General features: G+C 54.7%; 1 protein-coding gene across 1 annotated transcript in view; it reads right to left on the bottom strand.

Annotated features, from left to right (window-relative positions):
• Positions 1-3386: 3386 nt before the first annotated feature.
• Positions 3387-15303, bottom strand: part of MEF2B (myocyte enhancer factor 2B) — a 23888-nt gene continuing 11971 nt past the window's right edge. Inside the window, exons 2-11 of the mRNA XM_064597334.1 lie at positions 11314-11383; positions 10541-10653; positions 7363-7445; positions 6635-6838; positions 5560-5694; positions 4939-5086; positions 4636-4769; positions 4449-4542; positions 4151-4262; positions 3387-3839 (exon numbers count right to left, since the gene is read on the bottom strand). Of these exons, the coding sequence (XP_064453404.1) occupies positions 3614-3839; positions 4151-4262; positions 4449-4542; positions 4636-4769; positions 4939-5086; positions 5560-5694; positions 6635-6838; positions 7363-7445; positions 10541-10653; positions 11314-11315 (1251 nt within the window). The 5' untranslated portion in view covers positions 11316-11383 and the 3' untranslated portion in view covers positions 3387-3613. The remainder of the gene's footprint in view (positions 3840-4150; positions 4263-4448; positions 4543-4635; positions 4770-4938; positions 5087-5559; positions 5695-6634; positions 6839-7362; positions 7446-10540; positions 10654-11313; positions 11384-15303) is intronic.

Genomic DNA, 15303 nt, shown 5'->3' with positions numbered 1-15303 from the left:
CCAGGACTCTGAACACACACACACACACACACACACATACACTAACTCAAATGGGCTCTAGCAAAAAAAGGGGGAATTTTTGTGACAAAAAACTCTTAAAAGCATAGTGAGCTTCAGGCATGTCTAGATCAAGGACAAAAAAACGTCAGTCTCAAGAATCTGATGTTTTGAGTTTCGAGGCTTGGAGGAAAGGGCTTCTAGCATGGGTACCTAAGTTTTGCCATCTGCATTTTTATGGATAAAGTGTGTCTGCCTGAATGTGGACATATATGTGGGTGTGATTAGATGTCTGAGGTTTTTTTTAATTAAAAAAAAAAGATTTTAGGGCGCCTGGGTGGCTCAGTTGGTTAAGCGACTGCTTTCGGCTCAGGTCATGATCCTGGAGTCCCTGGATCGAGTCCCGCATCGGGCTCCCTGCTCAGCAGGGAGTCTTCTTCTCCCTCTGCCCCTCCCCCCTCTCATGTGCTCTCTCTCATTCTCTCTCTCTCAAATAAATAAATAAAATCTTTAAAAAAAATCTATTAAAAAAAAGATTTTATTTATTTTTTTGTGAGACAGAGCAAGTGAGAGAGAGCCCGAGCTGGGGGGGAGGGGCAGAGGGAGAGGAACAAGCCGACTTCCCGCTGAGCAGGGAGCCCAGTGTGGCGCTTGATCCCAGGACCCAGAGATCATGACCTGAGCCCAGACGCTTAACTGACTGAGCCACCCAGGCACCCCAGATGTCTGAGGGTTTTTATGGGGCCTGTGAGTGGGGCCTGTATAGTTGATTACCTTGTCTCTGTGGGTGTTTTTGTCTTTGTTTATGAGCACATGTGGATGTCTGTTTGCAGGGGATTCACTGTGGCTTGGTCTTCTGGACTCAGAGTGTCCCCTGGAGAGAGGATGGGTGACAGTGGTGGTGAGGGTCACTGGGATTTCCCTGGACCAACATGGGGGCCATGAGCCAATCTATGAATCCATGAGGGATCCAGGGAAGCTGGGATTTGGGGAGGGTGTCAGAGAAAGGGACCGAGAAAGAAAGGAGAGGCATTTGCTGCAGGTCCACTGCATACCAGGCTGGGGAGGTGGCGTGGTTGATTCATGTGCTCCTTCCAGTATGCTGAGGTGGCAGGACAATCGTCTCCATTTCACTGATGAAGACACTGAGGCTCTGGGAGGCCCAAATCTCTACGGCACACCTTGACCTCTCCTCCTGCACCCAGGGCTTATGAGTTTAGGTGTCACAGCGGCGCCCATGTGGTGAACCACAGGAAATTCACACGTCCTCATCTCAGGAGGTCCTCATCTTCCCTCCCGCAACTCCTCATCCTCCAGGTTATCCACAAGCTCTGGAGTTGGCCTTGACTCCTCTCTCGCCCATACCTGATCTGTCAGCCCCTCCTGATGATGGTTCCACCTTCCAAGTGTGGCCAGTCTCACCAACCCCACAACCTCCACCCAATCAACTTCCATCATGTCTCCCCTGCAGTCCCCGGCTCCCCGATCTCTGGCTTCCACCCCTACACCTCACCTCAGCCCACACAGTCTATTTTCCCCCAGAGCAGCTTAACACTTAGCCAGACAATGTCCCTCCTCTGTTCTAAAATGGACACTCCTCACTCTCTATTCTACGTTGGATGTGCATGTTGTCTGTTCCACATTGGACGTTCCTTGTTCTCCATTCTCCACTGGACGAATCCACATTCTCTGTCCTGCATTGGGTACTCCATGGTCCCTGATCCTCAAGACACTCCCTATGTCTGTCTGCATTAACAGCCCAGCCTCTCTGACTACACTGAAGTCCACACTCTCTCTCCACATTGACCATTCCACCATCTCTGTGTGTATGATGCTCTTGAAAATGCATCTCTCATACCTCCAGGCCCCTGTATATGTATACATCATACACACAGACTTCCATGACTGCATTTGTGCCACAATTCCCATGATGCTTTCAACCAGTGACTGAGCTCCTGGGAGACTCAGGGTCCCTCTGATGGTGACAATAGCCCTGACTGACATCACCACGGTGTCCTTAGAAAGGCTGGTAGAGGACACTTTCACGCAACCCTCGCTGCTCCACCCCCCCACACACACCCCCACAGAGTCAGCAGGTGCAGAGCTAGAGTTTGGACCAAAGGTGTTTCCAGAAGCCAGTAGCCTGCTCACTGACCTTTCATGTCCTGGGGGACACCCCAAGCTCTACAGTGTAATTATACATATGCAGGCAACATGTGACACAGACCTTTCTGAGTCCCCAGGCTCAGACCCTGAAAACATGGGGTGAAGCCCCTGAAAGCCAAGAGGGATTTTATTTTTTTTAATTACTATTTCTATTTTGTTTTTTACTTTTGAGCGGGGAGTGCAGAATCCAAAGCACACTATTGGGCACCACCTAATGGATGATGGCGAAAGTGCAGTCTCCCAGGATGGGCATGCAGAACCATACCCACCCGCCCGTGCCCCCACCTCCCAATCTTTGAAAGCAGCCGACATTTTTAAGAACCCGACACGGGGTGCTTAACCTGTGGGCACTAACTTCAGGGACTGGCCTGGCTTCTTGTCCCCTATGAGGGTGAGATCCAGAGGCTAAGAAGGGACCCTCTCCAGCCTTGCCTCCATTTCACCCCACCAAGGCTTGGGACTGGAAGTATTTCTAGGGGGGCTCACGGCAGGGGACATGGTGGGTGACAGGGGCAGACGGAGTAGAGGGGTGGGGGCAGCTGAGGAGCTCGGAAAGGTCAGGGATCAGATCTGAGTGTTATAAACATCCCACAAGACCACCTTGGGGAGTGACTGGACAGGAGAAGCAGATGGAGCTCCCTCTGGCTCCTGGACACCCAAGTCTGCCCTCAGGATGCCCGCCAGAGTGGGGGGAGTTTGTGCCCCCCCACAAGTGGGTAGATAAACGGCCGGCTCCCTCCTGCCTCTGGTGGATCGAAATTGCTGGGTCAAGGGATCAAGGGATATGCCCATTAAAAGATGAATGGTGTAGTGACTGCCCCATTGAACAATGTTCAAGATTCCCAGCTGCTTCTTGCTGCAAGTGATTGCAACCCAGCCTGGAAACTTCCGCTTGAGCACACGACTTGACATCCTCAGGAGGTGGTAGCCCAGCCTCTCACCCCTGAAGCGGAAGCACTTTAGGTGCGTGCTCTAAGCGCTCCCCCAGGGCCCCCAGGGGCGGAGGAGGTGGGCAGCGCTGCCCACGAAGTCACCTGCTCGCTGCTGCCCCCTGCAGGGCTCTTCCCCGGCACGGCCCTACCCCTCAACTGCCTTCCTCCGGGATACCCACCTTTGAATCCTAGTCTCAGGATAGGATTCTGAAGGGGGTACTCCAAACCGAGACAAGGCAAGACAGACCTCTTGGGAAGAGATGGGAGGACCCGGACGTGGTGGTGGTTCTGAGTAGCGACAGATAGTTTCGTCCATGGACACCACGCGTGTTTTATTGGTGGATACACACACAGGAAAGGGAGAAAGGAGCGCCCCCGACTGTGGATCTGAACTCCAGGCCCTCACTTTGGAGGGACGTTAACTGCTGGCTCTTCTCTAATGACGCGGGGAGGGAGACTGGGACCCCACGTGCCCTCGCCCCGTGTGGGAGGAAGGACCCATGCCACCCCTGGGTCCACTACCGAGCCCAGCCGTCGGCAGTGGGCAGACGGCGTAGGGGGGGTCCGGGCCGTAGGGGCTCTGCCAGGGGCCGGGACAGGAGCAAGGGATAGGGGAAAGTCTTGGGAAAGTCGCCGGGGCCCCCAGGGGCTGGCGAGAGGCGCTCGGACTTGATGCTGACTGGGGGGGTTGGTGGGGAGGCGCCACGGGCGGGGGGACCCTCCTCACTCAGGCTTCGGCTCCCACTGCAGGGAGAGAGAGAGAGAGAGAGAAGGAGGGTTGTGAGCTCAGCGAGGAAGGGAGGAAAGCCAGGGAGGTGGTATGGCTTGGGCAAAGGCTCGGCGGGAGGACCTTGGGAAAGGAGGGGGTGGCGGTCCCTCTTGGGGTTTCCAAAATAGCCACCCATCCCACCAAGAACAGACGGGAGGGGCTGAGTGTAGAACCAGGAGTGGCCACCAGAGGTCAGCAGTGGCTAGGGGCTTCGGAAGACTTGGAGGGACCCCCACAAGGACCCGAAATACGGAGGGGAGAGAGGAGGGGCAATTGGGGCACTTACCTGGGCTGGGGAGGGGCGGCTGGGGGCCCATCACCCCTGGAATGCTGCCAGGGGGCCAGGGTGGGGGGCTGCAGCAGGCCAGGGGGCGGAGGTGGGTCTCCCAGGCCATAATCTGGGGGGTAGGAGGAATAAACTGAGGCCCTGACCTCAGGGAGCCCCTTGCCCAAGCTTGACCTATCCCACCAGCCAGTTTTCAGTCCTGGTGGGTGGGGAAATGCTGACCACCCCCCCACCCCTCACCCCCAGCAGGCAGGTGTATGGATGTCTCCCATGGCAGGGAACATGGGGGGGTGCATACCTGGGGGGCCTGCAGGGAGGAAGGGGAAACTCCCGAGTGGGGGTCCCGGAGCTGTGGCAGAGCATGGACTCTGTAGGCTACCATAGAGGCCTCTCTGTGGGGAGACAGGGTAAAGGGGAAACTGAGGCCCATACCCAGGCCATCCTGCCCTCCCCCAACAGCCCTGCTACACCTTCCCCTCACTCACTGAGGTGCTCAGTCCCCCTCGGGCCCCCGACAGGCTAGCAGGCAGGTCTGGCCTCCGCCCATCTGCTGCCAGGTACAGGGGTGGTGGTGTCTTGCTGGCAAGGTGGCTCGGTGAGAAGAGAGGGTGTGCCAGGCCTGAGGAGCAGGAAACCCCCAGAGAGAGGGCATGTGGCCATGTAATCTAATGAGGTCTGAGGTCCAGAGGTAATACACACAGACAAGCAGTGCCTGAGCCAAGATCCCTCTACAAGCCCCCCTTGCATTCCCACTCCCTTTTGCCCCAGGGCCTGTGGCCCATGCTCACCTGGGGGCCCAGCTTTGGGGGCTGCTGGCCGGAAAGGGGATGGGCGGCTCTGGGCGGGGAGGGCCTCCCCAAGCCCACTGGGGTCGCAGCCTGGTGGGGGCAGGGCCCCATATACCATGTCCGGGCTGGGCATAGTAGGGGCTGCTGGCTGAGGGCAGAGAGGACGGGATTGGTTGGAGGAACATGGAGATGAGGACATCAAATCCAAGACAGAAAATCAGGGGCCAGCCTCCACCTCTGGAATCCCTTGCTACTCCTCCCTCTGGCCTAACCCCACATGATGGAAGGAGCCTTTGTCTGGTGCTGTCACTCACTGACAGGCCCAGAGCTAAGACTTCTTGCTCAGCATGGGGTTGGCACTGAGGGGGCTTCCCAGGGTGTTTGATGAATCAAAGAAATAAAGGAGGAAGAAATGGCTGTCCACTGAACTCTTATTCATCCTTCAAAACCCCAACTATAATGCCCACTCCTCCCGGAAACCTTCCCTTCCCACCTAGGCAGAGACCTGCTCCCTAACTCTAGGCTTCTTGGCCTTAGATCCTTGTCTGAGTCTCAGCCTTGACCACTTGGGCCTAGGAGGTGAGGGAGGGTCCCTTCGTGGTGGTGCAGGAAGTCACTTACATAGAGCCGGGGCCGGGGCAAGGCTGGGTCACCCCCGTCACCTGCCAACCTTCGCAGCTTCTCTCCTGGCCCGTCAGGCCCTTCATCTGGCTCCAGCTCTGGTCCATCGAGGCCCACACCCCTCCGCTTCAGTGTCTGTGGGGAGGGGAGACAACAGGATGACCCTCCCCCGATCCTAGCCAGGGAACCTGGTTCTATGGGAGAGGGAAGAGATCTACCCTGCCCAGCTCTGTGGGTGGATCGGAGTGCAGGCACAGCCTGTTCCAGCCAAATCCCATTGATCAAAAACCCTAGTGAGTTATCGTCTAGCAAATTCCAAATGTGTGTGAGAGAGGGACTATCCTGCCCTGGGACCAGAGAGGCCCAGGTCACACAGTGGGGGCCAAGATCCAGTGGCCCTGCTGGCACTGTCCTAACACTCCTCCTGAATACAACCCTGCTACCTCTGTTCCGCACTGGAGTGCAGCCTCCGTGCCTGGAGTGCAGTAGGTGTTTCATAAATGTTGGAGGACAACCTTCTAGGCTTTCCTGAGCTGCTTCCCCCAGGACCTGCACACTCCTGGAGCCCTGCCTCTCCTTTGACAGCTTCTCCCCCACCCTCCTGAAACATTAGGGGTCACCACGGGCAGCCCTAGGCCTGCTGGTCTCTCCATCTCCATCTCTGGGGCTTCAGCTTCCCATCTTGGGAAAAGATTCCCATGTCCAAAGGGAAGTGATCTCGCCCAGCCTGAGTGGCGCGTGTAGGGGACGAATCAGCTAGTGCCTGGCTGCTTCTGTCTCTTTCTCCTGGGGACACAGCAGCTCAGACAAAAACACTCCGGGCCCTCAGTGAGGTCTGCTTGCTCTCTGCCCTCACCAAACAGGGGACAGGATTCAGTGAGATGAAGTGTGTGCGGGGCACACAGTGGATGTTTTTATCTCTACTGTGGGGGCAGCTGCCCCTCGGAGGGACCCCACATTGCCTCCAACCTGCTTTTACCAGCAGTAAAGCCAGGTTGCAACACTCGTCTTTTGTGCCAGGAGTCCCTAGGCTCGGAGCAGGCGCAGGGCGCTGGGAGGAGTGCCCCAGGGGTACCTCAAGGATGTCGGTGTTGGTGCGGCTCTCGTGGGGCTCACTGTACTCCGTGTACTTCAGGAGCACGCGGTCCATGTCCGTGCTGGCATACTGGAAGAGGCGGTTGGCGCTGTTGAAGATGATGAGGGCGATCTCACAATCGCAGAGCACGCTCAGCTCATAGGCCTTCTTCATCAGCCCGAACTTCCGCTTAGTAAATGTCACCTGGAGCCGGGACGCACAGACGGGGTGGGAGAAGACATGGATTGGGGGTGGCAAGGAGGAGATGGAGGGGCCTCACTGTTCCCTGAGCATGCCTCAAGATTCTGTGCCTTGTGCATGCTGTCCTTCCTGGCTGCTCCCCTACTTCTCACCTCTCAACCCGGCCAACTCCTATTGGTGGTTCAAAACCTTGTCCAAATGTCCTCTCCTTTGGGAAGTTTTCCTGGGTCTCCAGGACAGGGCCCACATTCCTTCTCTGAGCTTCCTCAGTTCTGTGCCTCCCTCTGGACCAGCCCTCTGAGTTGGGTGGGTTTGTGTCAAACTTCATCTCTCCCGTGACTGGGGCTCCAGTCGTCAGGGAGAATAAATGAATAAATCATCATGAAGATGAGCAAATGCTACATATCAAACTCCGGACTCCCCATGCCCTTGCAGCTCCCCCAAATGGACAGGCCTTTGCCCAGGCTGGGTCTGCTGCCAAGAACACCTTTCCCCCAGCCACTGTTCCCCCACCCCAGTGAACTCACCTGCCGATTCCTTTGGTCCAGAATGCGGGAGATCTGGATTTTTTTCCTCCCCATTGTGCCAGGCTGGTTGGAGCGAACTTGGCCTTGCGGGGAAGGAAAAGAGGACAGAGTGGGTGGATGGAAAGTGAGACCGGACACCCAGCCTCCCTTCTGTCTTCCACCTGCCCCTGCCAAGCTCTGAGGGGGAGATGATGGGGGGAAATCAAGGCAGGCTGGGTCCCCCCCACAATCCCCACTCTCAGCTGGCCCCAGATGCAGTAGATGCTCAGTGAACACCTTTGGACCAATTCCACATGAAGAGAAGGCTAATCGAGGGCAAAGGATCGGGGTACAGATGCCCCACCCCTGCCTCCAAAACAAAACAAGCTGGTAATTGTGGCACCTCGGGGGAGCCTGACCTTCCTAAGCCCCTGTGTGTGTGCAGTGGGGATAACAGTGTCACGCACAGCCCGGTGTTGTTGGGAGATAAAGTGAGCTAACCCACGTGCAGCATTCAGATCCATCCAGCACACAGAAGATGCTACATATGCACTGCTGTTCCGAATACTAGCAACAGCCTAAAAGCCCTTGACGGGCCAGGTTGGATGGACATCTGATGCCGATACCTGGCGGCGCTCAGGAAACATCGCTCACTGAATCACTGATCTTGAGCCACTGGAAAAAAAAGTTTTAAAAGCCTGGTACGCCGCACATCGGACACCTTTAAGCCATTCAATTCAAAACAGCTCCCCAACAAGCAAGATCAAGGGCTGCGGTTATAAGAAAACATATATTTAAAAATTGCATTGAGAGTAGAAAAGACTAGAAGGAAATGAGCAAGATAGGAGTCACTGCTGGGTGGAAATTTATGGGTGAATTTTTCCCCCTTTGTAAAAAATTTAGATGCAATTTGCACCACCCAAAAATCACCATTTTAAAGCGTGCGATTCAGTGGCACTTAGTGCGTTCACACTGCTGTACAACCATTGCCTCCAGCTAGCTCCAGAAAGTTTTCATCCCCCAAAAAGGAGACCCCATGTGTATTAGCATTCACTCCCCATCCTGCCTCCCCAGACCCTGGCAACCACAGATCTGCCATCACTACGGACGTGTGCGTTCTAGAGGTTTCATGTAAATGGAAACGTACAATGTGGGACCTTTGGTGTCTTTTTTTTTCCTTCCCTTTTTGATTATCTGAATTTTCTAACTTTCCCCTCTCAGTGATTATAGATTATATCCATTTAAAAAGAATTGGGGCGGGTGCCTGGGTGGCTCAGTTGGTTAAGCGACTGCCTTCGGCTCAGGTCATGATCCTGGAGTCCCTGGATCGAGTCCCGCATCAGGCTCCCTGCTCGGCGGGGAGTCTGCTTCTCCCTCTGACCCTCTCCCCTCTCATGTGCTCTCTCTCATTCTCTCTCTCACAAATAAATAAATAAAATCTTTAAAAAAAAAAAAAAAAAGAATTGGGGCGGGTGCCTGGGTGGCTCAGTTGGTTAAGCGACTGCCTTCGGCTCAGGTCATGATCCTGGAGTCCCGGGATCGAGTCCCGCATCGGGCTCCCTGCTCGGCGGGGAGTCTACTTCTCCCTCTGACCCTCCTCCCTCTCATGCTCTCTGTCTCTCATTCTCTCTGTCTCAAATAAATAAATAAAATCTTTTTTAAAAATTATAAAAAAAAAAGAATTGGGGCGCCTGGGTGGCTCAGTTGGTTAAGTGTATGCCTTTGGCTCAGGTCATGATCCTGGGGTCCTGGGATCGAGCCCTGCACCAGGCTCCCTGCTCATCAGGAAGCCTGCTTCTCCGTCTGACCCTCACCCTGCTTGTGCTCTATCTCTGTCAAATAAATAAATAAATAAAATCTTAAAAAAAATAAAAAGAATAACAGGGGGGACCTGGGGGCTCAGTCAGTTGAGCATTTGACTTTTGATTTTAGCTTGGGTTCTGATCTCAGGGTCCTGGGATTGAGCCCTGCAGGGGGTTCCAGGTTCAGCGGGGAGTCTGCTTGAGGATTTTCTCTCCTTCTCCCTCTGTCCCTCCCCTCTCTCTTTCTCTCTCTCTCTCTCTCAAATGGACAAATGAATCTTTAAAAAATAAAAAGAATAACAGGTGGGAGTAGGTCAGGACACCCTGAAAAGACCTCAAACTTAGAGCTCACCACTGGGGTTTGGGCCTGAGGTCTGCTTGAGAGAAACCCTGGACCCTTCTCCTGAGGACCTTGGATCTCCCTGGAGGCGTGCTCAAGGGTGAGAATGGACTTGTGGAGGACAGCATGTCCCCAAGATATGCAGCATGTCGGGTCCAGGTCTTCCCCAGCTCTCCCCTTGCAGGGCTCTTTGGAATGAAGGAGTCACGTTGCCCACCGTGTAGCATTCATCCCACTGTACAGACAGCCACCCCAAGGCATCCAAGACCCTTCCACCAAGTCTATGACCACATGACCTCCCGGCCCCTCTCATGTCACAGGTGACTGAGGCTTCAGGTGAGTGGCCTGCCCAGGGTCAGGTGGGCCTGCAGTCAGGTCCCAGACAGCCTCTGACCACTGGGCAATCCTCAGCAAGGAGGCCTCTCCCTAGGCCTCAGTGTGCTGTTCTGTGAAGGGGCTGGGTATGAAATGCAAAGCACCTGACACAAGGCCTGGGAATGAGCTCTTGGGAAGTGTAGGAAAATGTGGGTCCATCTCCAGGAGCAACCATACCTGCTTCCCAGACTCCAGCTCCAGGGGTTTGGGTGGGACCCCCCCACCCACTGTTCCAGAGTCCCAGGGCCCAGGATGTTAGACACTGTCGTATTTGGCTTGCTGTGTGACCCCAGGTGTGCCCTCCACTCTCTCTGGTCTGGGTCTCTGAGCAGTCATAACTATGCAGAGCCAGGACCCACGGGAGCCCCAGCCCTGGCCCCCCAGCTCCAGCTTGACTTGCTAAATTTAACTTTCCGGGCTAATTTTAATCCCTGGCCGGAATCGGGTGCGTTCCCACGGCTGGGACGTGTTGCCCCCGCCCTGACAGATCCCTCGGGACAGAAGGGGGGCACTGGTCCGGAGGTCCTGGTGCCAAGGTGACTCCGGAAATGCCCCCATGCCTGGCGTCCCATGGGAACATGGGACTCAGACACGAATTTCCAGGCCTGGAAGATCTGAATCTGGACCCTTCTCAATCTGTCCCCAGTTTAGACAAGGACATCTTGGCCAGGGCAAGGCTCACATAATGAGGGAGCCCCATGAGCCAGAAGGTGGGGGTGGTTCTCTCTGAACTGAGACCCAAGAGCCGAGACAGGAAGTGAGTTCCAGGTAGAAGGAGGAGCAGGTCCAAAGGCCCTGAAGAAGGACGAGACACAGTAATGAGGCTGGAGCAAGGAGTCCAGGGGTAGAGGCCACAGAGACAAGGCCATTGAGCGATCTACCCAACATACAGCTCTGATCATACCCCATTCTTGCTCACACCCTCTTCATGGCTCCCCTCTGCCCTCAGGAGAAATTTCTAGTCCCCAGCCTGGCATTTGAGGTCCTGCCCCAATCAGCCCCTGCCAATCTTAATCTACCTTCAACAAAATGACTCTGCCTGGAAAGCCCTTTTTTTGGCCAACTCCTATTCACCCTTCAAAACCCAGCTCAAAAAATTAATTCCTCTAGGAAGCCCTCCTTGCCCTCACTCTGGACTCCTACAGCTCCCGAATTTCCCCTCCAGTTTTGACCCCATGGGGCCAGGGGTGTGTATATACAGCTCTGTCTCCCTCAGACTGGAAGCCCCTCAGGACCAGATTTAGTGAATGGAGCAGGTCAAGAGAGACTCTGAACTGCCCCCAGCTTCCCTCAACAACTTCCTCTCAGACTCCCCCAGCTGACTCCCTACCCAGAAATACATGGGCATGCAAATCCAGTCACTCAGCGTTGACCTGTCTCAAGCCCAGGTGTGAAGGGCCAGCCAAGGAATGCGGAGGCGGAAGGCCCAGAGTGTGCATATATATTTGTACTCACATGCAAATCCCCACTGAGCCGCAGACAGACCCGGTGGCCTGTTCTCCAGATGTTGGCGTGATCGGAACTGCTGGGGGGAGGTGACAGCACATGCTGAATGTGCCAGGCACGAGGGGGGAGGCCTCTTCTGTGCACACATCCCCCCTCCACCCCCACGCTATCCAGCCAGAAAGCAGAGAGTTTGTGGCGTCTGTCCAGCAGAGAAGCAAAGAAATGGGCCCATTGACCCGAGAACGGAGCGGGGAAGAAGGGCCAGGAGAAATCCAAGAGGGCATCTCAGAGGAGGAAGCATGTAGTTGGGCCTTGATGGACAGGTTGGATTGGGGGTCTGAGCAGATGGGAAGGGGGTGGGCATTTGAAGCTGAGAGTCCAGTACCTCCCTACCCTTTTCTTCATACCCTCATACTTAGCATATACTAAATATCCACCATGTGCCAACTCCTTCAATAAGCTGATCACAAAGGAAGTAGAAAGTTTAAGTAGACCAATGACCACAGAAGATTAGAAAAGTGACTCAAGACCTACCATTAAAAGGACAGCAGGCCCACATGGTTTTACGGCTTTTATCAAACCTCAAAGGAGAGGGAAATGCAATGTTACTGAAACTAACCCAGACCTTTGCAAGCAATGAGAATTGCCCAAGTCATTTTTACAAAAACTCCTTTATGTCAGAACCCGACTAAGTCCAGAGAGAGAGATGTATTTTTTTTTAAAGATTTTATTTATTTATTTGGCAGAGAGAGACAAAGCGAGAGAAGGAACACAAGCAGGGGGAATGGGAGAGGGAGAAGCAGGCTTCCCGCTGAGCAGGGAGCCCGATGCGGGGCTCAATCCCAGGACCCTGAGATCATGATCTGAGCCGAAGGCAGACGCTGAACGACTGAGCCACCCAGGCGCCCCAGAGAGAGAGATGTATTGACCATGAAAGGGTCAATGTGAACCAGAGATTTCAGGGAAGATCTCCTGAAGAGGTGAGATTGGAGCTGAGACCTGGAACACATGAAAGAGACAGCCAAGCAAGGGAAGAGCCAGTCATGGAAGATTTTGTGGGGGTGAGGGGTATTCCTGGCAGGGGGATCTCCAAGGGCAAAGATCTGGAGCAATCAGAAGTTTGGTATTTTATTTTTATTTTTTAAGATTTTATTAATTTATTTGTCAGAGAGAGAGAGAGAGCACAAGCAGGGGGAGCGGCAGGCAGAGGGAGAAGCAGGCTCCCCGCTGAGCAGGGAGCCCAATGCAGGACTCGATCCCAGGATCCTGGGATCATGACCTGAGCCGAAGGCAGAAGCTTAACCGACTGAGCCACCCAGGCGTCCCAGGAGTTTGGTACTTTAAAGAAATCACAGAAGACTGTACGGGCAGACAGTATGACAGTGGGAAGAGGGGAGAGGGATGAAGGATGGTGGTAGGGAAGATTGTGAGGGTCGGATCACATAAGGCCACAGTGAAGACTGTGGGCTTTACTCTGAGGTCAACGAGGAGCCATGGAGAGTTTGGGGTCGGGGGGGTCGGGATATAATTTTACAGTTTGAAAAATCCCCTTGTATTCTCTTACATGGCTGGTGGGAGGGGAAAGAGGCAGAGCCACTCAGGAAAACCAACTGGTGTCTCCTAAAGGTGAATCCATCTTCCCTATGACCCAGCGATCTCTCTCCTCAGTATTCACCCAAGAGAGATGGGTCCATATTTTACCAAAGGACACAGATAAGAGTGTTTTCAGTAGCTTCATTCATCCTTGCCCCAAGCTGGAACCCACCCAAATGCCCTCCATGGGAGAATTGGCTAATACTCTCTACTAGACTCTATGATAGGACTACTACCTAGCACAGTAAAAGGATGCACTCCAGCTCCATGCAACCACACAGGTGCTGGACTCAACAGCGGGGACGCGCTGTGTAATCCCATTTATGTGAAGTTCCAGAAGAGGCGAAATTCCCTTTTACAGTGATGAGGGTCAGCACAGTGGCCACCCCGGGCAGGCACTGTGACAGGGCAGCAGGACTTGCAGGGGCTGCTCCCCAGCCCAGAGTCCAAGGACTCATACGTGTTTCATTTGTGCAAATGTGTTAGCCCTACTCCGATGATTTGTGCCTTTTTCTATGATTTATCTCAGTCAAAAGATTTTTTTTAAAAAGCTTCCTCTGCTCAGGGTTGCCGGTGACAGGGAGAGGCTGGGGCAGGTGTCCAGGTGGGAGATGTGAGGCCTGAACTGGGACGGGGCGGGGGGTAGAAGTGGAAGAATCGCTTGGCAACGAAAGAGCCTGGATCCACTGGTGGCATATGTGAGGGGTGGGAGAAGAGCCTAGATTCCAGGCCTGAGCATTGTGCAGGGAAAGAACTGAGGACAAAGGAAGGTTTCCTGAGTGCCTGGAGCACCATAAACTCTCAACGGCTGTACCTGTGCTCACTAAGTCAATCAACAAACACCTCTGGGGTCCTTCAGGCCATAGACTGTCACCTCTTTGACCTGGTGAGGTCTTTTAGCATCTTGGTGATGGAGATACTACAGGAACTGGAAAGAATGTCACCCTCCCACTGACCCTTCACCATTGCTTTCTCCCTGTCTGAGGACTCAGTTTTCTCACTTGTAAATGGGGGTAAGAATCCTTCTCCCCCACCAGCTGGGGAGGACGGGGTGGTGGATGGCTCTGCTGACCTTGTCTTCTTGCCTTCCAGAAGCCAGAAGGAAGAAGGGCCGGGCCTGGGGACTGGGGGCGCTGAGTCAGCATGCCATCTTGCAAGACCACAGCGACACACACAGCGACACGCTGGGTGATATCAAGCCCCCACTTCCTCCCCCATAAAATGGGTCACAGAATTCTGACCTCAAAGGCCTTGCAGTGAGAGTTTGAGAGAAAAGACCAGGAGCCAGTCAAGTTCCCCTTCTTGGCTCCCAGTGGGGCTTAAATGGGGGGACAAGTGGCACAGTCACACTGCCGGACCCCGGAGCCCAGAGGCCACAGCTTGGCAGGGCACCCGGACAGGGAAAGGAGGGGAGGAAAGGAGAAGTGAGAGGCAGGTGGGTGGTGGTGGGGAGGGGGAGGGGAGGGCCCACGGGGACGCGGCGAAGCGGGGAGGGGGCGCTGCTCCTGGGCGGCTGCAGCGAATCAAGCCTGCAACCTCGCCTCACGCAACCCAGGAGGTGGTTTCATCACCTGTTCCCCAAGTACCTCATTACAGGCGACAGGAAGAGCCCCTTGGAAAGCTGGGACCCTCCCCTTCCTCTCTCTTGAGGGCTCAAGCTATTCCGACCCCAGCTGCCAGCGACCCTCCCCCCCAGCAGGGGCCCTGGGCCTGCCTCCTACCCTGGGGGCCAGGGGAGATGGTGCCCCAAGTGGGGGGCCTCTGTGGGTGACCTAGGGGCTGGCTCAGCCCACAGTAGGCCCCAAGGGCAGGTGGGCTCTGGCAGTGACTCTGGTGTGGCCAAACTTGTGTGGGCCTCAGTTTCCTCCTCCAGGAAATGGGGAGAGTCAGGGCTGCCTTGCTGAGCTGGGGTTGGGGGTGCTGGGGCTTCACAGTAGGTGTTCTGTACTCCTCCTTCCCCTGTGCATCAAGCTTTCATGGTCACATGGTCACCTCTACTCAGCCCTGGGAGGTGCCCAGATCAGGCAAGGGCCCTAGGCAGACTAGGCAGGGGGTTTAAGGAATTAGGGGGACGAGAAGAAAGCCCATTCCTCAAATGGAAAGATGAGGGTAGGGAGATGCCCCACACGAGGAGTCCCCCAAACAATGCAGAGCCCCTCAAAATGCACAGATGCTTAAAACAAACATAGATCTCCCGGACACATGGATCACCCTCAAACACATGTGGATCCCTCCATACAAAAGTCCCCAAAAGACATGCGGTCCAAAATACACACAGACCCCCCAAACCCATGCAGCTTTCCAAACACACATATCCCCAAAACACACTCAGAGCACCCTGCACATGTAGACCCCCAAATACACACAGACCTCTCCAGACACACGCTGAGCCCCCAACACATACCA

Source organism: Mirounga angustirostris, unplaced genomic scaffold (assembly GCF_029215605.1).
Source record: "Mirounga angustirostris isolate CCGP_5_RB_7025 unplaced genomic scaffold, mMirAng1.0.hap1 SCAF_1, whole genome shotgun sequence".
Lineage (NCBI taxonomy): Eukaryota > Metazoa > Chordata > Mammalia > Carnivora > Phocidae > Mirounga > Mirounga angustirostris.
The sequence above is the reverse complement of the archived record's forward strand: the minus strand, read 5'-3'. Positions and strand labels throughout refer to the sequence as shown.